General features: G+C 36.8%; 1 protein-coding gene across 1 annotated transcript in view; it reads right to left on the minus strand.

The window, feature by feature from the left end:
* Window positions 1–1,538: 1,538 nt before the first annotated feature.
* The window catches only part of DGKB (diacylglycerol kinase beta), a 610,815-nt gene continuing 586,488 nt past the window's right edge, over window positions 1,539–25,865 (minus strand). The window contains exon 26 of the mRNA XM_037056254.1: window positions 1,539–3,007. Within this exon, the coding sequence (XP_036912149.1) occupies window positions 2,900–3,007 (108 nt within the window). The 3' untranslated portion in view covers window positions 1,539–2,899. The remainder of the gene's footprint in view (window positions 3,008–25,865) is intronic.

Below are 25,865 nucleotides of genomic sequence, written 5' to 3' on the forward strand. Positions count from 1 at the left end.
ACTAAGTGTACCAACTAAGTGTATAACAATGCTTAGCCAAGAACATATCTCTTTTCCTCTTTTGCTTTGACCTTTGTAAACTCAGTGATAATTTTTACTAAGAACTTCATCCACTTAAAACTTTATATCACTATGTCTACCATATTTAAAGAGATTGACTCAACTACCCAAACACTCACCCACACACACAAGAAAAAGCTCCATCTTGTAAAGCTAACATTCATTATCCCATATTTTAATATAACATAGAACTTTCAGTTTAGGAATTTTCTTAAAATAAATATTCTTCACTTGAAACTGGCATTGAAATGGGAAGAATATTTTCTCTGACTTCAAAACCATCAGGTAGGGTTTTATCAGCTACTTTCCAAATCCCAGGAGTAGTGTCCTTGAAGGGCAGGCACGTGAGTATCTCCAGAAAATAGTTGTCAGATGTAAAATTTGATTGCTATTTGAACATTCATTATTGATACCAGAGACTCCACTTGATTGAAAATGTAAATACTATTATTGATAATTACAGTTTTGGAGCTACATTGAAGTAAAGCTCTGTCCCATTATTTCAATTGTTGCAGCCATATGGGCCAGCTGTTTAATTTGCCTCATCTTAACTGTCTTTTCAACGGCCTTCCACCTCACAGATCATTAAGAATGATTCACAAACCGTGGCTGCCTTCAAACTATATTCTCTAAAAGGTACCCAAGAAGTAACTATCCAAATAGAAGCCAAATAGATGTAAAATAGAAGTAACTGCATGTTGTACTGAGCATAAAATCATTTGTGGCTTCAGAATATGCATCTGACAGAAAGCCTGCCTGACCATTGTAGACAATTTTGTCAGTTCATGTGAAAATATTTATTACTTGTAACCATAGATACACATAAAAAATGTGTGTATTACATAACATTATACCCGTAATTCATTTGTTACTCTTTTGAATCTTTTTTGGTCTCGATTACTGTTCTGCCAAATACCATTGAAACAAATTATACTAGGGAAAACAATTGTGGCACTACATTTATAATTGTAATAATAATTTTCCTGGGAATGCTAAATTATGTCTTAATTTTATTCAAAAGCTTTTATTTTCAAAGCAATTAAATTTATTGTTGATTGATATTTACCATTTAATGTTCCTGGAACACAATAGAATATGCTTTCTACATAATCTTCCCTTATAGCACATTTCTTGAAAGTAGCTATTTGATATAAAGCATTCAGTTGAGTTTTCAAAGCAAAGAACAAAAATTATAGCAATTTTACTTGAAATCCATAAATCCATGCACAGGATTGTGTTCAACAGAATCACTAAATACTATTTGTTATTCAAAGATGAATGAATCAATAAAAAACAGAACTGATAAATCATTAGTACTTTAATGCAGAGTGGAGGGAGAAACTAATAAATCATGCATTTCAAACACTCGTTTTCCTTGTGGCATGTTTGAAAACGCAAACCATGCGACGATGCGATGCAGGTCAATATGAATGGACAATACTAAATTGCTCAGGAAAGCATTTCCTTTTGTATCACAGAACAAATGAAACAGTAAGAAAATGACTATTCCACAGTTTCTTCAAACAGTCAGACAATCCAACCATGCCATGAGTATCTTAAACAATGATCAAGGCCATTATTTGCAAATAAACATTTGAAATGTCATAGGGATGGCAGTGGAGGAGGTGAGGGGGTCATGACTTGCTTCCATGAGCTCAGAATCATTACAAGTATCGATTTATATTAGAAAGGAGCTGATACAATCATTTATTTTCTTCAGTATACTGAATGATCCATTACCAATTACAGACACTTATATTTATAAAAGAGCAAAAAAATAAAAAAGAGCAAGAAATCAGCTTTTTATATCTAACCCTTGTTAAGTTAGTAATAGTGAACTTTGAGTGTGGGGTATGGCCTGTCTCTGAAAGGTGAGGATTTTAATTATAATTAATTGGTAATTCACTCTCTTCCAGAGCTTTAGTCATCAAAAGATTAATTGTAAGAGCCATAAATTTTCTCCCCAATTAATTATGCATTAAAACATTTCTCTCACGCATCTTTTTCTGAATCTTTGGTGGAAAACACAGTTTATTAGGCACATAGTTTAAAACATCTATTTGGTTACTGGGGTGATTATGAATAATCTCCTAGGTTTATACATGCAGAAAGGAATAAGGCTTGTCATATTACCACACTTCACTGCGAAGTAGCATGTTTTCACTTATTTCTGGAATTAAAAACAAAACTAAATAAAATAAAAACCACTTTCTATTTTTCAGCACAAGAAAATTTTATGCCTGATATTGTAAATTCCACTCAGAAGCACTAAGAAGTTAAAGAAAGATTATTTAGATAGAGCAAGGTATCATATACAACTATTTAATAAAATCTTTCAGTTAGAAGTTTCTCCTCAAGTCATAGGCCAAAGACGATTGATACACTGACTCAAAAAGGAAAAAGTAGAGTGATCTGCAGTTTCATGTAGCATTACTCATCAGTGCTTACTGATGGCTGACATCACACTGAGAATCATATTCCCCATGGTATCCTCTTTTATGTTTACAAGTTTTTTTAAAATCACAGTTAGGAAATGGACACTGCAGGAGGAATGGGTAGGAGACATAAAAATCTATGGGAATGCATGCAACAAAAATTTGTAATATCACTTCATGTAAACTTCTGCTTTCTTCATGCATAGATGTCTATAAAAACTGAGACAAATTTTCTAATAGATGAACTTTACATTAACTCAGTAACAGAAACTGTTAAGATGAATTTTAGACGAATTCCATGATTTTGCATGAGCAGGAGACTTGAAATGATTCAAAAATTTCCAGCATAAGTGTTCCATGGCCCAAATATGCTAATTAGATCTGAGAATGAAAACAATACGCGATTATTCCTTGCTTATGTTCCTTGTTCTTTTGACGAGGGAGCAGAACAACCCAGTTTTTGGAGGAGGGCCCATCAGCATCGGGGCTTGGTTCTTGTGTGTAATTTTTATCTAGAGGAAAAAAAAAAAGAGAAAGAGAGTAATCTCAGATATAATACCAATTCCTAAGAATTCCTGTTAGGAAGCTAAACAACAAAACAAACAAGCAAGCAAAATATAACCAAAGACACTGAAATAGAGAACAGGCTGACAGTGACCAGAGGGGAGAGGGGAGGGAATTTCAGGGGAAATAAGGGAGGGATTTAGAGGAACCTATATAAAGGATACATAGACAACAACTGAGAAGGGTGGAAATGGGAGGGAGGGGGGAGGATGGGGGGTGGGGGGGGAGGATGGGGGGTGGGATGGGAGTAATAGACAGAAAACTGTACTTGAAAAATAATTAAATAAAAAATTGGAAATAAATAAATAAATAAATAAATAAAAGAATTCCTGTTAGGTTAATAATAGCCCATAAACACCACAAGCATAAAAATGCAGTTTCTGAGTTCTATTATTTCAAAAATATTTTTAAGAGAGATAAAGATATGCATGTAAACCATATTCCAATGCTTGGTACTAACAAAACATAAAAATTAATTGAAATCACATTTTAAACATCCTGTTTGTTACCTCTAACTTCAATCGTAGTAATACTCCCAAACTCCTCTTTAGGTTACATAATTATCTCATACAAGGTATTGACCATTCGCTATGTATCATTTATTTACAACAGGAGCAGATGCAACATTAGAGTGTCCAGAATTCCAGCTACAACCAAACATCAGGATGAACTTGGCATCAAGATAAGCCTTATTTATCTTACTAATCAGATGTTTCTCTCTTTCAACAGGAATGGCCAAGCTTAATTTTCAAAACAACCATTAGAATTGAAAATTATAAGTTAATGTACATAAAAGGTCAGGAATGATGAACTACTTTTTCATTGGTTAATTAATTGGCAATAGAATAGAATCGAATACTGAAAAACCTGCTTACACACTTTGAGAGACTGTTCTAAAGCTACTCGTTTTGATTTCTTGGATATAAAAACTGCGAATCACCTTAAATGGGAAGCTTAAAGTAGATTATGCCTGCAATTTTCTCTAATTCAAGTCAAAATTAGAGAAGACATTTTGTGAATATACGCTATGCTCAAAGCTAATTGAAAGCAATTATCAAAGTGGCATTTTGTCTGTGACGTTAAGATACATTGTAAGATAATAAATGATTATCATTATGTAATAAAAAGGTCACATCTTGCCTTTGGGCTACTGATGCTAAGAGTTCCTCAAAAGCAATCTGAGACATTTTCTTTAGAGATCGGAAACTAATACAAGAACCATCCCTTATTAAATATCAGTTGTCACCTGCATAGCCCTGGCGTCAGAGATGAGTATTTCTTTCAAAAAGAAACACCACCTCATTAAAAGCTGCAAAAATATATCTCTTAAAGTGCATACCTGACATTTTCAAGTTAAAATGAATATCCTTCACTTGTCATTCACTAATAGTAATGAAACAAAAAAAAAAAGAATGTCACGTGGACAAGATCATTAAAATTGGCACTGGGGCTTTTGGGAAATAGAGATTTCCTTCACAGTCTAGAAAGACAGAAATATATGTCAAAAGCTGAAAAAATGAACAACTTTATTTAACTCTGTTGGAATCAGGTTATCCCAGGAAGATTATGTGTTCTTCTGTTAACTGTAAAAAATAAATTGTACCTGTGAAAGGCTACTAGGCTAACCTAGCCCCTAACTCTCCAGATATCTAATTTTATTTTATTTTTACCTGATGAACTGGGGAATTGATAGTTGTAGGGTTAAAACACCAGAATGCACCTATATATGTAGATTCAAAGAGATCTTTATCAGGTCTCTTAATAATTCAGCTTTAGATTACCCCCTCCTGCATCCTGTTGATGTTAACCTTCTCTGAATTTTAGCTTTATAAAGTATCTAGCACCACATCGCTCGTTCATTTATTCATTTCACAAAGTTGATTGAGCTCCTCCTATGCGTTAGACATTATTCCAGGAACTTTGAAAGAGAGACAATACACATCTTCTGTCCCCAAGATATCATAGTTAGGTAGGAAAGGCAAGCACATGCAATAATGATGCAAAGCCTGAATTGGGGGCTGAGCAGAAAGGCACTATTTTTTAAATGTTGAACACGAACATGAATCTTTTAAATACAAAGGTAGTATTTTAAAATAGGTACCTGGGGAAGAAGTTATCATATATTACTTATATAATAACATCAGCTTCAAGAAGAACATTTGTGGCTGAAGGAAGAAGGTATACATTTCTGAGTCCCAGGGGCTGGACTAAGTCCTTTAGCGGGTACAGTAGTACTAGCACACGCTGGAAAATACGATCACTATTACCGAGGGAAGAAATGTGTCATTGTAGTTACTTATATAAGGTTAGCATCAGTTTGTAACAAAGAACAGCCGAAATGCCACAAATTACTGTGGGGGAGATTTTGTTTGTTCTTTGTAATTTTTTAGGCATTTCAATTTCGTTTGATTATGGCTATCTTTATATTGGAAATCCTTTTTTTAAAAGAAATCACATGTTGTTATGCCTTTGAAAATAGCACAATATCTCATTCAGTGTCCCTGACACAATGGGACATTTAATCCATGTCACTGACGAACCGGGAGTTCTAGTTTTCAGTTTCTAAGCAGGATAATGGCCAGTCCTATTTTTAAAATTGTCTATAACATGCCCTCTTTGTTGTCAAATGAGTCCTGTGGTCAGAATGCACAACTCTTCCTTTAATCTAACATTATTTCTGTGAACAATTAAGTCTACACCTTTTTTTCCCTATCTGTGTTTATGGAAATGGGAAACAATTGCCTGTGTTTTCCTCTTAGTTGGGGGGAAAAACATGGAGGAAACCGGGATTCGTGAAATGTCTCTGATGTACCCAGGCTTTCTGCATATGGCATTTCATTGCAAAGTCACATGTCCCTATATCTGAGTAGAAGCAAAAATGACTCCATTATGGATGAGAATGATTCTAGTCCAGGTGAACTGTTGCTTGTCATAATCACAGAAAGTCCAGGTGTGGGCTTCAGAACACTGGGGACTTATATGTAGCTTCAGGTTCAGATTGCCCACTGGTGGGGCGAAACCTGGTTAAGGAACCTCACCAGGCCTGGAATAATTGTATATATCCAACGCTCATGTATTTCTATTTATTTATTTATTTATTTATTTATTTATTTATTTATTTATTTTGAGAACATGCTCTCTACTAGAAAAACAACAATGAGTAAGGAGCAGCTTCCCGAGAATTCAGAATACCTTGTTTTAGCAATCTGAGGACTGGAACCAACCATCAGCCTGTCTCTGAGTGCTTCCATCTTTCACGATTCAAGTAATTACTTATTGGTTGTTCCTCAGTGCACCAAATATTTAACCAAGAACCAGCTATGAGCAAGACGTTTTGCAACTTGATATTTGACTACTGAGTTCGGAAGGGAAGCTGAGGTTATAAATGGCAGAAAATTGTGGGCACACATGAGCAGCGGTGATGGGGCTCCTTGGAGCTGGAATGGCTGCATGAAGGTGGATAAATATTGTCAGTGACAGGATGGCGTCCCCATATAAAGACTCTTCATTTCCACGTGTCACTACTCCCTTGGAAAGCAGCACAGGCAGAAGAGAGGCACTTGGTCCCATGACACTTTCTAATTCCATCTCCCTGCTTCAAATTAAGATTTAGCACATTGAAAAATGGAACTACGAAAGCATTTGACTTCGGTTTCAGTTTTAAAATAAGTCAGTATGAAACAAAGATGCACACACATAGAGCAGATCCAGGATTACAACGCAGTTTTCCTGTTTCTATTAGGTGGCCAGAGGTGCACAGCGTGACAGTACCGCCTCATAGCTGTAATATTAAGAATAATAACATGAATAAAAAATTGACTCCTACTGGGTGCTGATCAATATGCTAAGTGTTGTACACATGATTCAAATATTACCTGTTTTATCCATTTATTTGAGAGGCCTTAACAAAAGTCTACTCCCAGAAAAGTATTATTATAAGAGTGTGGAATTTCATAAAAGAGATAGAAGAGAGGATTTATGTCTCATACCAGACAGTGAACAGTGTGTCTCTTCCCACTAGACATTTATGTGGTCTCCAAAGACCTTCTTTAAGCCAACTAAAGTCAGGAAAGAGGAGAGCCTTCACTGACTCGTGCTCCAGGTAGGTTTGGCCCAACTCATTGGCATTTTCTTTCCTAGATCCCTGTTTCCCACCACCTTTTATTATTAAGGGTAGTGTTTCTCTTCCTCAGGTTATCTGAACTCCCCACTGAATGTCCAGTACCTGGAGATCACGTCCACCTACTGAAGGACTTATCTGAGACAGAGAAGAAGCTATTCTCATTTCAAAGAGCTGTCCTACCTGCTTCCAAAAAATAATTTTTAATTATTTTATTTTTATATAATCTAATTTTATTCTCTCCACAACCCTCACAGGTAGGTGTCAACATTCCGATTTTACAATATAGGACAACAACTTACACAGATTCATAATCTGCACTACACAAGTCAGGTTCGTAACTGCAAAAAAAAAAATGAAAAAGCTTTCACAGCTGACTCAAACTCGCAAGCACTCCTTGTTTCCCACCTCTGTACCTTCATGTCCAATGTTGCCCGGGAGAACATTCTCTCCCTTTTCTGCCAATCAAACTTCGATCCCTGTCTGTCCCAGCTCAAATCACATATTATTCTGAAATTTCAAAGCACAGGCATAAAAAGAAGATTCTAAATGCCCTTTGAGAGGAAAAACAGGTCATTTACAGAAAAATGAAAACCAGCATGGCATCAGGCTTCTCAAATACATTAGTGCTAAAAGAATACAGAAAAACACCTTCAACCCCCAGAGGAAAAGTTAATTTTATCCTAGAATTCTATACTTAGTCAATGTATTGATTAAACTTAAGGCTACAATGAAGATGTTTTCAGTCATAAAAGGACCTAGAGAGTTTTTACCTTTTACATGCCCTTTAAAACATATTTGGAGGGTGTTCTCCAGCAAAACCAATGATTGAGCTAAGAGAGAGATTAAAAAGCATAGGATCACACTGACAACAGCAAAAGCTGGTGAGGATGCAAAGCAACACTCTCATACACTGCTGGCAGAAATGCAAAATGCTACACACAGTTGCTTTGAAGGACAAGTTTGGTCCAATGATGGTAACATGTGCGATGGTACAATGTGATGTGCCTTGTGCTACAGAAGTATTCTCAGGATGCAATGGGAGACAAAGCAATGCCACATAGATTGTGGTGGAAAGACAGGACATAATTAAACCTGAGCTTTGGCAACATCACTCTGGGTGCCATACCAGGGGCAGGAGATCAGCTGGAAGGTTAACACCATCCAGAGCTGTATCAAAATGGACTTCAGTTATGGGAGTGGCAGCTTTGACAGCTCTCAGGGGAGTACCACCCACAGGACATGATGCCAGCTGATTGGCTGTGTGGTATTGGAAAAGGGAAAAACTCTAGTATGATTTTTATGCTTTTAGCTTTGCTTGTTATGTACGGGGAGATAATTTATATAGAAAGATACATTTTTAACAGGGGTATGGGCTAGGAAATTGGTGAACTCAGCGTTGAGTGTGACAGGCTGAAGGAAATGTTCAGTGTCTTTTAGATACTTAGGCCTGGTGTTCAGAAGGGAGAAGAGTCTTGAAACAGATTCGGGTGTGACAAGCTTACAATGATACTCACTGAGAAGAGATTTCTGTAGGACATTGGGGCGAATCTCCAATGGAAGTTTAGACCGTGTAACTGAGGAACACGGACGTTAAAGGGGAAGCTGGGGAATGATGTCCCATGAAGGAACCTAAGCACAAGTAGCCAGAGAGGTAGGAGAAAATTCAGAAAGAGGCATCATCATATAAACATTGCTAATCAATCTTCAACGCGGCCTAGTCCTCTTCTATTAATGAGGGTGAAGCCATCCAATTGCATGTGTCGAGGCTAGGTGTGCCTCAATTCGTCACAGTGGTTTGCATGCAAGTGATTAAGTTACTGAATTGTTTACACCGTTTCTAAATCTAGACATCATCATACTTGAGAGTTGTGTATTGCAGGATGGTTAAGCAGTTGTTCATGTAATTCAGACGTTGCCAAGAATTTTCTGTAGAGGGGTACATGTAAATATTTAGGCTTTGTGAGCTAGAGGGTCTTTGTAGCTATTCAACTTTGCCACTGTGGCATAAAGTATCCATTGGCTATATGTAAATGAGTGGGTGTGGCTGAGTTCCAGTAAAACAATGTACGAAACTAAAATTCGAATTTCAACAATCTTATTTTGATATTTTCAACCATTCAAAATTTTTAAAAAGTCTTAGCTCTCTGGCTATACAAACCACACAGCTGTTTAGATTTGCCCCCGAAGCCATAACTTGCTGACCTCTGATATAATTACCGTCGAATACTGAAAGCCACATCTAGAATTATGAGGCATAGAGTGGAAGAAATGAATTTTACTTTCAAATTATAATGTAATGGGTCAATAGCTAAGAAATGGATGAAAGTGCAAGTAATTCCACGTGGTCTATTTTCGCTATCCTGAGTGCCGTATCCAGAACTCACTCCGTGACAACTCTCCATAAGAATACATGCTTCCTTTCCCAATTTTGACGATACATCAACTTATCAAATTTGACTTAAATGCATAATCTCTTTACTGCTTTGTACCATGGTGGGCTTAATAACATTGTAGTTCTTAGAAAGTACCTCAGCAGATGGCATTTTGCCTTTTAAATATTCTCCCTGTTACCTAGCCAATATTTTCTTCCTTGCTTCATCTCTTTAAGAGTTCATTATCACTGGATTTATTCAGCTACCTTAAAAATGAATGGGGTTTTCAGAGCAAAATAAATGCCATAAAATATCTGTGGGGAGAGTTTAATTTAGCAATTATCTGGAACATTAACAGTTACCTAGCCTGATCCTGGAATAAGATTGTCTCCTTCCGATAATGGAAACCATTTTGAATTCATGCGTATAGCTGAGCCATATGACAGTGGGAATAAAGAGCATGCTAAATTTTCCAGGTCCATAACTGCCAAAAAGCAAAGCAATGAAACATAACAATTTTCTAAAATTTCTGTGCCAGCTTCTTTATGATTCCAGCCATTATTTTCTGAAATGATAGTAATTTCCAAGTTTAATGTTATAGTCTTTGATCTAACATCAAATCCAGAGAAATCATTGAGAAGAATTTACAATAAATCTTTAAAATATGGGTTTGAGAGGTTTACTTGCTGATGAAATTCACGGGAATTTTAAATGTGTATGGTAATAAGAAAAAGTGAAACTTTTTCCTAAAGGTGATGAGCTATTTGGCCATGTTGGAGGGAAAATATTCATACCTAGGTATGAAATCTATTTAAAGATATAAATCTGGTTCTCCCTTCCAAAATACTTTATGGCTGTAAGTTGGTTGCCAGGAAAGGTCAACACTTAAAAAAACCCTTTTTATAATACCCGAGTCTCTACAGAGAAACTTAACCCACAGCTTTAACTTAGTAAATTATTTTTCCTTTTTGGAGGGCCTTTCTAACAAAACAAAAGCAAAAATAAGAATAAACATAAAAACAGAAAACAAAATAATACAAAAATTTTCCCTTGACTCTCATCAGAGAACATTCATAATATTAACTACTTGTGATTCTACTTTTCTTAATGAGTAATAGTTCATATGTTTTCCCCATGAGGTCTTTTTAGATATTGAAAGTTTAAAAATCATGAACTTGAGATATGAGACAAAGCTTTGACTGCCAGCATGGACACTAGCCAATGTGTCTCAGATTTTTGAGCCTGAGTCTCTGTTTACTAAAGGAAGATAACAATACACCTAATTTATAGGATTATTGCAAGCACATGCTGAGACTTTGCATGCCATATATGTGCTTAATAAATGTTACTTGCTATATTTAGGGTAATTATGTTTGGTCCAGCGGAGAACACATTTTGCTAACCCCTCTCCTATCTGAGACAACAAGGCTTTTAGGATTCCTTGGGTGACACTGGGAAATGGCATATTATGACCATCTGCCTTCTCTCTGAGGAGGCCAGAAGCACCTGGTAGCATTGCAGGACATGCCAGGTTCTACTTCTACCCAAAGGGAAGAGTAGGAAAAAAATCCATGTGGGACCTGTGCTAACCACAGAAAGAAAAATTTTTTGAACCCAGAGAGACTAATAATAAGCACATACTGACATATTCTGAAAAGAAACTTCTTTAATGAGTCAATTGCTAAACTCAGCTATACACTGGTTATTTGGAACACTATAGCACTGATCTTAGAGACATCCAATCAATGTTACACTATTTCATGGTAATCCAATAAACATTTTGACATGCTACCCATAAAAACTGCCATCACATGGTATATGGATAATTGACTTTCCTAACAATGTGCCCAGGGCATTGATCAGGGAATGTGATTTACTTGTGTTGTGTTGGAGTAGAGAGAACATAACCTAGATATTTTCCAGAGTCTCCTCCTCCATGGAATTGCTCCACCATTTATTCAATTGTTCAAGCCAGAAACCTGGATCATCCTTGGCACCTTCTCCTTACCTCCTATAAACAATCTACCAATTTTATCCCTCAGATATTTTCTGTAACTCTTGATTTCTTTGTCTTTTACTACCACCACTCTAAAGCCCGAACAGATTGATGAAAATAATAAACCTTCAATTTATTTTAATTTAAGACTGTTCTTGCCAGCAAGGAAAATTTAGTCCATTTTAACTATCCAGTTATTGACTGTGCATTATATTTATTCATTAATCATTCAGTGGGGATAACTTTAAAAATATATTAAATGGTAAAAATGATGAGTTCTAAAGAAAAGGCTCCTAACTGGCTATTACCTTTCCTTATAATTCATCCCCCACCCAGAATGATTTCATCACCATGCAAACCTGATCACATCACTGTCCCTGCTTAAAGTCTCTTTAGTTCCACGTGTCTCTTAAACTAAAGCTAAAAATCCTTCCTGTGAGCTTCCAGGCCCCGTAGCTCTGACTCCCTTGAATCACCTGCCTGAATGCACATCTCTTGTCCTCCTGGTCCATACCTGTCACATCATCTTTCATATCCTTATGCAACTATGCTCCTTAGCTCCCCATGCTATTCCCTTTGCATAGGACAGTCTTCCCTCCCTTTATGCTTAGTTATATACTCCTCATCCCTTAGTTCTTGGATCTATTTTGAGTTCTTTGGAGAGTCTTCTTAGACTTCCTTTGAGGTGGTCAAATTCCTTTCTTGCACCCTGTCATAGTACCATAGTACCATATAATCACAGCACCACAGTATCGCAGAACTTACATCATTACTGGAACCATGTATATGTATGACTCTGGGTAATGTACAACCTCACTGAGATCAGAGATCATGTCTTTTTGATTTCTTTCCATTTCCTTGTTCTATAACTAGGGCAAAATGTCAGCACATTCATTGATAAGAAATTCGATAAATATTTGTTGAAGAGATAAAGCGAATCTGACATTCTTAGCTTGGATTAAATAATTGTATTCTCTTCTTAACTTTTATTTGTTGATTTGAAAATAATGTCTAATGATATTTATTTTATTCACCCAATGGAACTGTCATGGGGATAAAAAATATAATATGTAAAATTCTTCAAAATGTTTGCCTCCTCAAATGAAACCAGTGAAACTATTTTCTAACTATTGAAGGAAATAAGAGCAGTACATTATTAAATTCTATTCAGTGTATTTTTATGTTGTGGACTGCTCTGCCTGGTTCTAGGAATTGTAACTCAACCTCTTGTGACTAAGGGCAAGCGACGACCTTTGGAATGGGAGCAGCAGGAGACAAAGCTTGCCTCTGGTAGCAAATGCTGCCTCAGTTTCCTCCCTGCCCCCAAAGCATGGTCAATGTCCATGGCAGGAATGACCCCTCAGAGAGGGACAACCTAGGTCAGACATGATCACTTGGGAGGCCATCATGGAAGGACTTGGGGGCTTTGACAAATGGGGAGCAATGGACTCTCACCCTCCGGCTTTGACAAAGCCCGAGTCCCCATGTACTCTGGGAGAAGTACTTCCTGGCTCCAACCCCTTAAGCCTGAATACCTGATGGGGAGGCAGTGCAGCTCCTTGCCTTGCTAGAGTGGTACCTGGGGTAAATCAGGCATAAGAAAGACTATGTAAAAATCCTGTGAAACCTGCTTTGTTTAGAATGCTCTCATTTAAATCATAAGGGTCCAAGCAAGAAGTTTGTTCCTCAAAGTTTTATGGCTTGTGAAGCTATCTGACCCTGACTGAGAATAAGCCCGCATAGTTCTTTGAATGCTATCTATTGTTTGATTCTTACCTGTATTCTTGTGCAAACAAACTCAATAAAAGCCGTTTGAGCAGGGGGCTCTTGGCCCTTCCCCTTCGAGAGATTGGCCACCCTTCTTCCCCAAGTAGATCATGTCTTGGTAGTGTTTAATTTCATCCACGGCACACAGGGGGACTTGTGAGGAAAGTTGCCCCCACATTTTTATTAAGAATTTTTTAATTCAAATTTTTGCTTTTGAAATGGGTAACTCACTCTGGGGGATACCTCTGTGAAAACAACAAAACCTATTCTCTGTGAGGGGTAAGAAGATTTACTCCTTAAGACTTTCAGCAATGTAGGTTTGTTGCTCTTTGAGGAGAAGCTTGGGATGTGTTAGGCACATTCTAATTTTAATATGCAAAATCTGATGAAGTGAAGAACTAGATAAAGTATGACTAGAAGGCAATTGTGGGAAGAAATTCAGTTACAGGCCTTGTGGTTCTACAGTTTGTATTTCCAGAAGAGAGACCTCAAACAGCTCCAGAAGGAAAGAAAGCAAATCTCCTGTTATCAGTCTGAGGGTGCCCACAGAATGGGAGACTACCCATTCTGGGAGAATATATTATATTTTGAACTAGATATAAAAATATTTTTAAAACATTGCTCCTCTTGAAAACTAATGACAAAATTTCATTCAGTGCATACAATTTTCCACTTTTAGAATGTAATGGTGCTGGGTCAAATCAATATAAAAACACAAAGTATTAGGTATTTGCTATGTTTTTCATTTCACTTTTTGTCTTTTTGTGGTTTTGGATATTACATTCAATTTGAGTTAGGAGTTTCTATCAAAGAACATGAAGATGAAAGTTTATAATTTAGTTGAAATGAAACAAACTTTTCTAAATAAAACTGGTGACTACATTAGCTTGATTTTCAAAATGAATAATAGAACAATTTAGGTTCATTTTATAGTATTTAAATAGAATGTGTTAAAGAGAAGAACTAAAAAAGGTAAGTCTAACTGTAAACATAAGGTGGTTGGATTAACTTTTTCAACATAATATGGTAAGAAAAATTGTTTAAAATATTTTTTTGTGCAAAATGCAATCAAATCTAATCAGTTTGGCATTAATTAAGCTCTAATAATGTACTTCACTATCTCTCCTAAGGAGTGTGATCCGTTTCCCCATCATCCAGGTCGATTTGTGCACATTATGGTGTCATCATAATTTTAAAACATACTGTGAAAATGACAGAGCTGCAAAATTAAAATAAATGATTAATGGTATTTTTTTCATGTTTTGTACTAATAGGTATTACTGAGCCTTTAAATTAATAGAGCTGTCAAGCTCACGGGTGTTACAGATCCAACAATGAACCAAAATGGAAATTATATATTCCACAGACACCTAAAGATGACACTTTGGAATATTTTAAATTTTAATTAGTAGGTGCCATTGTTTTGTTCCCTGTATCAACCGCAAATTAATTGGAAATTAGTCATGACCAATCCCTTTTTTAACAATCTGAAATGAAAAAGGTTGGTGCTTCATACCTTAACATTCTTGTTTGGGGGCCAGAAAGCATACATGCAGTAAATTGCATTGTCAATTACAAAAACAACAACTGTTGTGAAATTAGGAAAAATTATGCACAGGTAAACAAAACTAATTAATGCATAAGTAACAGGGGAACACACGAAATAATGCCCAACTAAACACTGAAGTGCCAGTCTTTGAAAAAAAAAATAAAGGCTTTAGAAATGCAAATTTATGCACAGCATTTACCAATAAAGTCTTAGGCAAAAAGATGTTTTTAGTTTGTTTTATTTAACTGCTTTTGGAGTCCCACTACCACTCATACCTTAAAAAAATATACCCATCAGAACAGCAATATGCTTATTCAAACATATGCCAAGATGGCAAAAGATTGTTAGTTAATTTTTTATTCTGCAAAATGTCAAGACTAGACTCATTAAATAACAAATGATGGTATTTCCTTCCTTAAGATTTATCTTTACTGGGGACTTCCACCAAGATGGAGGCGTAGGTGGAAACACTGTGCTTTCTCCCACAACCAAGTTTGAATACAACAAAGGTTTAGTAAACAAAGACTCAGCCAAAGAACAGAAAATTGAACTATATGGAAGTCCAACAACAACGAACCTTTCAACTGAGACTGGTAAGAGGGGCGGAGCCAGCAGGGGAGCCGGGTCAGGCAGGAAAGATCCCCTGACCCAGGCACTTAGGCAGCCAGGGTAGCAGTGTAGACCCAGTGAGGGTGTGGGGGCAGGGTGACTGCCGTCACACATTTGCGCACAGATAAACCAGCAGAGGAGTGAGCAGTGAGATGCACCACGCGGGCCCCAGCAGGCGAATCCAGTGAGTGCGCAAGGCGGCGGACCGGACTGTGGTCCCACTTTCATGAGCAGTGGGATGGACCGCATGGCCCTGGCAGCAGGAGGCGGCAGAGGGGACTACCATTGTTTTCCCTTGACCCTACCCCCACATACAGAGTCATAACCCAGTGACCTGGCTCATCCCACCCTGATGAACACCTAAGGCTACGCCCCTCAAACATAACAGGTTTGAACAGACCAAACATCATGACTCAAGAACAGCTCAAAGCCCCAGAGCCAATAACTCTAAGTGAAAAAGAAATAGTGAGCCTCTCAGATGCACAGTTAAAATACTAGTGATCAGGATGCTCACAGAACTGGTGGATTATAGTCACAAATTAGAGGAACACATGAAGGCTAAACTAATTGAAATGAAGGGAAATGCACAGGAAACCAATAGTGATGGAAAGGAAACTGGGACTCAAATCAAAGGGGTGGACCAGAAGGAAGAAAAAAATGACCAAACAGAAAAATATGAAGAAACAAGAATTCAAAAAAATGAGGAGAGGATTAAGAACCTCCAGGACATCTTTAAACATTCCAACATCCGAATTATAGGGTTACCAGAAGGGAGAAAGAAACAGCCACAAGTGGAAAACTTATTTGAACAAATAATAAGGAGAACTTCCCCAGTCTGGCAAAGGAAATAGACTTCCAGGAAATCCAGGAAGCTCAGAGAGTCCTAAAGAAGTTGGACCCAAGAAGGAACACACCAAGGCATATTGTCATTACATTAGCCAAGATTAAAATGAAGGAGAGAATCCTAGAAGCAGCAAGAGATAAGGGGGCAGTCACCTACAAAGGAGTTCCCATCAGACTGTCAGCTGATTTCTCAAAAGAGACTTTACAGGCATTAAGGGGCTGGAAAGAAGTATTCCAAGTCATGAAATCCAAAGACCTACAGCCAAGATTGCTCTATCCAGGAAAGCTTTCATTTAGAATGGAAGGACAGATAAAGTGCTTCCCAGATAAGGTCAAGTTCAAGGAGTTCATCATCACCAAGCCCTTATTATATGAAATGCTAAAGGGACTTATCTAAGAAAAAGAAGATAAAAAATATGAACAGTGAAGGGACAGCAAACTCACGGTTATTAACAACCACACCTAAACCAAAAGCAAACTAAGAGAACAGCTAGATCAGGAGCAGAACTACAGAAACAGAGATCACATGGAGGGTTAGCAACAGGGGAGTGGGAGGAAGAGAAGGGAGGAGAAGGTACAGAGAATAGCATAGATGGTAGGTAGAAAATAGAAAGGGGGAGGAAAAATAGAAAAATAAATAAATATGATTATATTAAAAATACTTATCTTTATTCTGTATTTAAATATTAGGCAAAATGCAATTTCTGTGCACATCTGGAAAATATTCATTATCTACACCTACCTCTTAAGCATTTTCCAACTGAGAAGTTTTGGGTTACTCTTTGTCTTGCATCACTAACAATACTAATATTCTTTTATCATATATATTTAATCTTTTAAAGTAAGCCATTACATCAGCTTAAGATTCTTTGAAATGTTTCAAAGTCAGCAAGTGTCAAGTTATAATGGTTGCGTAACTTTTAATGAGAAAATAATATTCTTATCAAATTTTCAAAACAAGACTAATTATTAGGAAATAAACCTGGTGCATTCAATATTATTTCATATTATTTAAAGTTAATTGATTTAATGAAAGGGTCTTGGGAGATTCAACAGTTAGGTAAACCTGCAGATAACTTCTATAGCACTACTATGAGCTTTGCATAGTAATTTTCCAAAGCTGCATAGTAATTTTCCTAAGCAGTTTTCCCCCTCCCTCCTTATGGAAATCCTATACAATACTGCTTTCAAGGAGTGAAAATATTTTAAATCTCAGACTATATTAAATTTCTGCAAAAGTGCTGAAAAAGTTGACAATTTTGTAAAAAGCTGGTATATAAAAGTTTTCATAAAATGGTTGAGATTCTATAGTAAAACGGTTATAAGGCTGTATAATTTCAAATCTGTTTTCAGTTCCCAGGTTTGTGATCAATTAATTTAGGTAATAGGTACAGGATTGCCCACCTAGTATAAAGATAAGCAAATTCTATCTGTTTTCCTACTTTTCGAATTCACCCCATTCTATCCATAAATTTTCCTATGTGCCATTTATATTTAGGCTTTGGTAGCTTTTTTTCAGGAAACATAATTCTATTCATAATTTTCCTTTAAAATTGTACAGTATCTTTAATAATCAAGAGAGAGATAAGCACATAAACTATGAAAGAAAGCAATCCATCCAATTCCACTGTAGTATCTAATATAATATTATGTAAGGTGTTCATTTCAATGGTATTCCCAAGTAGAAAGATTTTTATGGTATTCAACTGTATAAGTGGGCTGAAAGTGGAATCAAAACAGTCTCATCTCAGCACTCTTTGCTTCTCAATGCTCAGTGTCCTGTGCTGGGTTGGCTGTGGTTCCATCTGCTAGTTCAAGTGCCAAGGAGTCTCATTGGCCTGGCTGCTGGTTTTACGCCTGTGCTCCTTTATGCAATACTATGCATTAAAGACAACTTCAGAGTCATTGTATTTCCTTCTCTGATCTTTTTATCTGTAACAAGCTTAACAAGGAAAACAAGCTTAAGGAAGCCCTGGCGTGTTTGGGAGTAGGAAAACAAGTTAGGGACTGTTCCAGCCTCACAATTCTTTGCCTTATGACCTTGGACATTCATCTGAAGTCACCTCCACAGCCTAAAAGTCTCCCAAATGATCACATAACTTATTTGTAAAGTCTTAAGATTTCTTTACTTACAGACAAAGTGATCCCCAAACCAGACTCATGTGATCATCTGTATCATTACTGGTTTAACAAAACACCTAAAACTGAACTTTATCCTCATAGCTGAGTAAAAAAGCTACAATTTTTTGGTTAATTATTTTCACTAGAACAAACAAAAAGGTAAAAGCTGTCTCAAATGCTTAAAAGGAGGACACAGGAATAGAAAAATAAATGAATGAAGTTATCTCAAAATGAATACGATTTAAGATTTAAGTTCTGGGGCATTTCTTAGACTTATTTAGCTTTTGTAAGATATATGAAAATGGGGACTATACTGTGAAGTCTCAAAGTTGGTAGGTAACCAAGTTCTGGCTAACAATAATATGCCAACTGGATGGGGACAATTTATGCCAAACTCGGAAACATCTATAGACAATAAAATCTCAGGAGAGTGGTGACGATTTCAGTGCCAGTCAAAAAGAAGCACACACCATCCTGTCTCTCCACTGAAGGCAACTACAGACCCTGCACATGGAGCAGCTACAGCCGGACGCTGAAGGGCAACTGACCGCAGGCAGGTGGCGGAAGGAAACCAGAGCAAGAAGTGCCATTGAACCCGTGCTGAGCGCCCTGTTTTACCCCCTCTCATATTTCCCAGCCTGGACTTAATTAACGGCAGCCCCCAAACCTGGAACTGTATATATACCAAGTAAAGAGAGAGCGCTGTAAGAAAAGCCCCACCTTTCTATCTAAAGGGGCAGAAAATTATAGCACCATAGGTCAGAGAGAGTGGGAAAAAGATCTTGTCTTATTTATCCCCTAATTTCTCTCTTCCTAGTCTTCTGGAAATTCCATAGCAGTGGCAGGTGCCTACAACTACAGTGAAGAAAAGCCCTTTTCTCTGACCAGTGAGATAACGGTCCCAAAAGCAGGGGTAAATACCTGATACTTTTCCCTCCCATGTCCCTTATTAGACAGCCCTGGAGGCAGATGCTACATCGGGATTCACATGGTAGGGCAGGGAAAGTAAGGGCTTAGACTTCTAACCAGAAGAGCAGTCTGAGAACCCTGGGAGGCAAAAAGATAAGAATAAATAAAAATAAATAAATAAATAAAACAACAAAAAGCAAACAACTAAAACCCTCAGGGAGATCCTAGAGTAGAGGAAGGCATAAGAAGAAAGCTATAGCCCTGGCTGGTGTAGCTCAGTGGATTGAGTGCCACGGGGTCACTGCTTTGATTCCCAATCAGGGTACATGCCTGCATTGCAGGCCAGGTCCCCTGTGGGGACATGTGAGAGGCAGCCGCACATTGATGTTTCTTTCCATCTCTTTCTCTCTTCCTTCCCCTCTCTCTAAAAATAAATAAATATAATCTTTAAAAAAATAAAGTGTGTAATCTCCTAAGTACATCTCCAAGCCTGGCATGCATAGATTTGACTATCAGAAGCACACTGACAATTTAGAGAACTGAATCAAAGGGAAGCTCACCACTCAGGTTGCAGGCAGGACTATGGATCTTGCATACGTAGGATAAATCTGAGTAACATTGCAAAGACTTTGAAAGCTTAACTGACATTAGAATCACAACTCATAGGAAGGAGATCAGAATCTGTAATCTGAACCTAATTGGGTCAGTAACTGCTAAAACAATAACGACAAGTCAGTAGTCCCCACAAAAATTAAACAACACCCAGAGTTAACACGACATTTAACATATTCAGGATACAGGGCTTTTCTGGGGGTTCTGGCAAAGATGAAGGCATAGGTAGAAATGCTCTGCTTTCTTACACAACCAAAAGAAGGATAACAACAATAAACAACCAGAAGTGCCAGAAAATCAAAGTGCATGGAACTCCGACATCCAAGGAGTTAAAGAAACATCCATCCAGACTGGTAGGTGGGACAGAGATGGAAGACGGACAGCTGAGTAAAAAGGACTCCCAGCAAGGCAGTGGACCACGCAGGCAAGACAAGGCTGGCTGAATGGGAAACTGAAGAATCGAAGCTAGCTGTAAAATACTGTGGGTGTTGCAACAGCATGAGAAACTCCCAGTCTCATAGGAGAGTTAGTTGGAAGGTGGGGCTAAAGCAGAGCAAGCAGGCTGCATTGTTTTCTGTCTGATGCCTCCTCCACAGACAGCGCCACAATGCAGCAAAGAGGGTTGCCCCACCACGGTGAATACCTAAGTCTTTGGCCCCTTACAACTTAACAGGTCTGCCAAGACAAAGAAATATGGCCCAAATGAAAGAACAGAAACACTCCACAAAAAGAGTTAAGCAACAAGGGAATAGACAACCTGTTTGATGCAGAGTTCAAAATACTGGTAATCAGTATGCACACTGAATTGATTAAGCTCAGTCCCAAAATGAAGGAAGTCATGAAGGCTACTCACAATGAAATAAAGCAAAATATACAGGGAACCAACAGGGAAGGGAAGGAAACAAGGATTCAAATCAATGATTTGGAACAAAAGGAAGAAATAAACATTCAACTGGGACAGAATGAAGAAACAAGAATTCAAAAAGAGTAAAGAGAAGCTTAGGAAGCTCTGAGACAAATTTAAGGACTCTAACATCTGAATCATAGGTTCTCCTTTTGTGCCAGAAAGGAAAGAACAAGAACAAGAAATTGAAAACTTATTTGAATAAAAAAATGAAGGAAAACTTCCCCAATCTGGTAAAGGAAATAGACTTCCAAGAAGTTCAGCAAGCCCAGAGAGTCCCAAAGAAATTAGACCCAAGGAGGAACACACCAAGGCATATCATAATTAAGTTACCCAAGATTAAAGATAGAGAATCTTAAAAGCAGCAAGAGAAGAGGAGACAGTTACCTACAAAGGACTGCCTGTAAGACTATCAGCTGATTTATCAAAAGAAACCTTACAGGCATGAGAGGGTTAGAAAGAAGTATTCAAAATCATGAAAAGCAATGACCTACCACCTAGATTACTCTATCATTTAGAATGGAAGGACAAATAAAGTGCTTCCCAGATAAGGTCAAGTTAAAGGAGTTCATCATTACCAAGCCTTTATTATGTGAAATGCTAAAGGGATTTATCCAAGAAATAGAAGATCAAAAACTGTAAACAGTAAAATGACAACAAACTCACACCTATCAATGACTGCACCTAAAGAAAAAAAACACAAGAACTAAGCAAACAACTAGAACAAGAACAGAATCAGAGAAATAGAGATCGCATGGAGGGTATTCAGTGGGGAAGGTGAGGAAGAATGGGGAAAAGGGTACAAGGAATAAAAAGCATAATAGGTAGGCATAAAAATACATGGGGGCAAGTTAAGAATAGTATAGGAAACACAGAAGCCAAAGAACTTATATGTATAACCCATGGACAGGCACTAAGGTAGAGGGGAGAATGCTGGAGAGCTGTGGGTGCTGGGCAGAGGGGGAGTAAAGGGGAGAAAATTAATTGGTACAACAGTAATAGCATAATCAATAAAATATACTTAAAATATATATATTCAGGATACAATCCAAAATTTCTCAACATACACTGATCCAGGAAAATCTCAAAAACTCCTAGGGGGAAAAATAGCTGATGATGTAACTTCTGAGATGATACCCATGTTGAAATGATCAGACAAGGACTTTACAGTAGCTACTATAACCATGCCCCAAGAAGTAATGGCAAATGCTCTTGAAAAGAGAGAGAGAACCCATTGGCTGAGAAATAGAGGATGTTAAAAAAATGAAACCAATTGGAAATTTTATAACTGAATAGCACAGTGACTAAAACAAACAAAATGACTGGATGGGTGCAAGAACAGAATGCAGATGAGGGAGAAAAAAGTCAGTGGACTTTGAATATAGATAAAAATACTATCCAGTACAAACAACAGAAAAAAACAAAGAGGGAAAAAATTAACAGGAACTCAGAGACCTATGAGATAATACACAAAGCATCTAAAACATCAACAGAATTTTAGAAGGAAAGGAGAGTATGGTGCTTAAATAAATAGCTGAAAAAATGATGTCAGAAAACTTCACAGTTTGGCAAGACACAAACCACCTATATTCATGAAGATCAGAGGAACTAAGAATAAGCTCAAAGAAATCTATGCCCAGACTCATCAAAATCAAATGACTGAAAACTAAAAACAAAGAAAAAAATCAAAAGCAGTCTGAAAAAAATGATGCATTGCATATTGTGGAGAAATGCTTTAAATGCTTATGGATTTCTTATCAGACCATATTATATAAAAGACATTATGTGAGGTATGAAGGGGAGTAAGGAAGAATATTAAAATGCTTATAATTAATTCTAAATAGCTAGATGCATACACACATAGCTGAAATACAGAGCCATACATTGGGATGACATTAAGAAAACATTAACAGAGAGTTAGGAGTACAAAGGATCAGGCAAATATTTTGGAAAAATGAGGCATTAAAAGGCTTCATGAGGAAATCAATGCTAAGTTTGGCATTGAAGGAAGGAATTTTCTTTTCTTTTTAGTATATATGTATTTATAATCCCATCATCTTCCAGAAAGATTTTTTTGAAGCAACTTACAAAAATTACATATTTATCCCAACAGGATATAATTAAATCAGGCATTCTGAGTAAAGAAAAAAAATAAGTATAACAAAATAAAATACAGGTAAGATTAGACAAAAAAAATACAAACCATTTGTCCTAGACAATTGCTGGCAAAAAACTACAGATTTGCTGGTAGCTGGCTTTTAGGCCAGGAGAATGAGTCTATTTCTGAACCACTGAATGGAGAATGGGATATTTAGGGACAAAATGAAAAAAAGTATGAGTAGAAAGCTCCTGGAAAATGATCTCTATGTACCACAGCAGGCTGATACCAGCCTTGGAGGGATAATTTCACGTAATAACAAGGGTTCTGAGCTTCATTCTGTATGAAATGAGGAGGCATTGAATTCTGACATCAGTGAGTAAGATAATCACAGTCATATTATTCCATAGTAATTTAGGTAGTAATATGATGGATGATTTTGACTATACTGGGAACCAAAAAAAAAGTATTAAAAAGAAAAAAAATTGTCTTTTGGTCACTCATGTTTCTTTTTTGGAGAAGTGTCTATTCAGATCTTCTGATCATCAATAATCATCAGAGAAATTAAAATCAAAACCAAAAAGAGATTATCACCTCCTACCTACCAGAATTATTATCACCAATACATTACAAGCAGGTGTTGGTAAGGATGTGGAGAAAAGGAAATTCTTGTGCATATTGGTAGGAATGAAGACTGGTGCAGCCACTATAAAAAATAGAGTGGAGGTTCCTCAAAAAATTAAAAATGGAATTCCCTTATGACCTAGGCATTCCACTCCTGAAATATATCTGAAAAAACCCCAAATGATAATTTGAAAGAATATATGCTTCCTATGTTGGTTATGACATTATTTACATTAGCCACAATATGAAAACAACCCAAGTGTCCATCAATAGATTAATGGATAAAAAGCTGTGATACCTATAGGTGAGATCATACAGAATTTGTCTTCCACTGCCTGGCTTATTTCACTCAGCATAATACTCTCCAGATAATCCATGCTGTCTCAAATGGTAGGAGATCCTTCTTTCTTTCTGCTTCATAGAATTTCATTGTGTAAATGTATCATAATTTTGTGATCCATTCATTTAACAAACAAGCAAGCAAAATATAACCAGAGACATTGAAATAAAGAACAAACTGACAGTAACCAGAGGGGAGGTGGGAGCGGATAATGAGAAAAAAAGGGGGAAGGGTTTTCAGGAACATGTATAAAGGACATATGGGCAAAACCAAAGGGGGGTACGATCAAGGGGGGGTAAGTGGGCATGGCTGGGATGGGGGGCAGTAGTGAAGGGAAAATGAAGACAACTGTACTTGAACAATGATAAAAAATGTGGACAGAAAAAAAAGCTGTGGTATATATATAATGGAATACTACTTGGCCATTAAAAAGAATGAAATCTTACCTTTTGTGACAGCATGGATGTATCTAGAGGGTATCATGCTAAGTAAATAAGTCAGACAAAGACAAATGCCATATGATATAACTTATATGTAAAATCTATAAAACAAAACAAACAAATAAACAAACAGATACAGACTTACAAAGGCTGGATGAAAAAGGTAAAGTGATTAACCTGTATAAATTGGTAGTCACAAAATAGTCACAGAGATGTAAACTACAGCATAGGGAGTATAGTTAAATATCATAATTATAACTATATATATGGGGCCAGGTGGGCACTAGAAATATTGGGAGGACCACTCTGTAAAATATATGATTGCCTAACCACTATCCTGCACATCTGACAATAATACAGAATAATATTTAATGTAAACTCTAATTGAAAAGAAAAACCAAAAAATAGTTGCTCACCTGATAACACCTTGCTATAGGAATCAATCAAGATACCTTTTCATTTTTGACATGTCTATACCCTGAATAAATCATCTTTTTCTCCAAAAAAGAGAAATATATAAATAAGCCTAAAAATTGAATTATAAATAAGAGTTGTAACTGATGATTAATATTAGATACACTAAAGCCCTGAATAATAACTGAGTGAGGCAGCAAAAGCATCTTAATTAAGAGAAAAGGCATTAAAGCCCCCAGCTTCTCACTGAGCGGAGGTGGGCAAGTTGCTAGACTTACCTAGTTTCAGTTTTTATTTATTTATTTTTGAAATTTTATGATATGGGGATTATAATAACTTTACTGACCTCTTAGATTGGTTGTAAGGATAAAATAAATGTTGTACAGAACCTGGTGCATGATAAACACTCAATAAACATTAGGCATTGTTACCATAGTTTCCTCCAAGCATTTCCAGGACATACAAATGTCTTGAAAATTCAATCAGCTTTTATTTGGTTAAAACTAAATTTCTGGGACGGATAATATTTAAATTTATGTATTTTTTAAATTTTTCTGTCTTAATGGCCTTAAGATTAATTTGTACTTAGCAAATGATTGAAGATTAATACTTTAAATATCTAATTACTTTACATAGAACAATAAAATATATAAATAAAAATTTAATAGGTCCCAGAACACTATTCCTCTTTTAAAGGGGTTATATTTTAAAGTTGTGCTAGAAATCTTTGCACAAACAAACGTCAAAATGAGGTGGAATTCTAGATAATGACAGTGTCTTAGGGCGACAAGAAAAGGATCCAGTCTTCATAGGACAGGGTACAAGCAAGTAGCCAGGGTCTGGGTCCAGAAATGTTAGGACCAAGGAAGGAACCTGGTATTCAAATCACAAACAACATCTTATAAAATGGCCCAAACAGTGAAAATGGGTACAGCAGGAGGCAGACGCTCTACCAGACTGGAGGGATCAAGTATCCGCCCTTGAAATATCAAGTGTAAGGCAGCAAGTCAACCAAGGATTGGTTCATTGGCAGGTATATAACACTGAAAGCTAAGGGTTTTGGGAAGTATTACACCAAAAAAAGG

This window comes from Sturnira hondurensis, unplaced genomic scaffold, assembly GCF_014824575.4.
Source record: "Sturnira hondurensis isolate 20B ecotype Veracruz unplaced genomic scaffold, ASM1482457v3 Scaffold0008897, whole genome shotgun sequence".
Lineage (NCBI taxonomy): Eukaryota > Metazoa > Chordata > Mammalia > Chiroptera > Phyllostomidae > Sturnira > Sturnira hondurensis.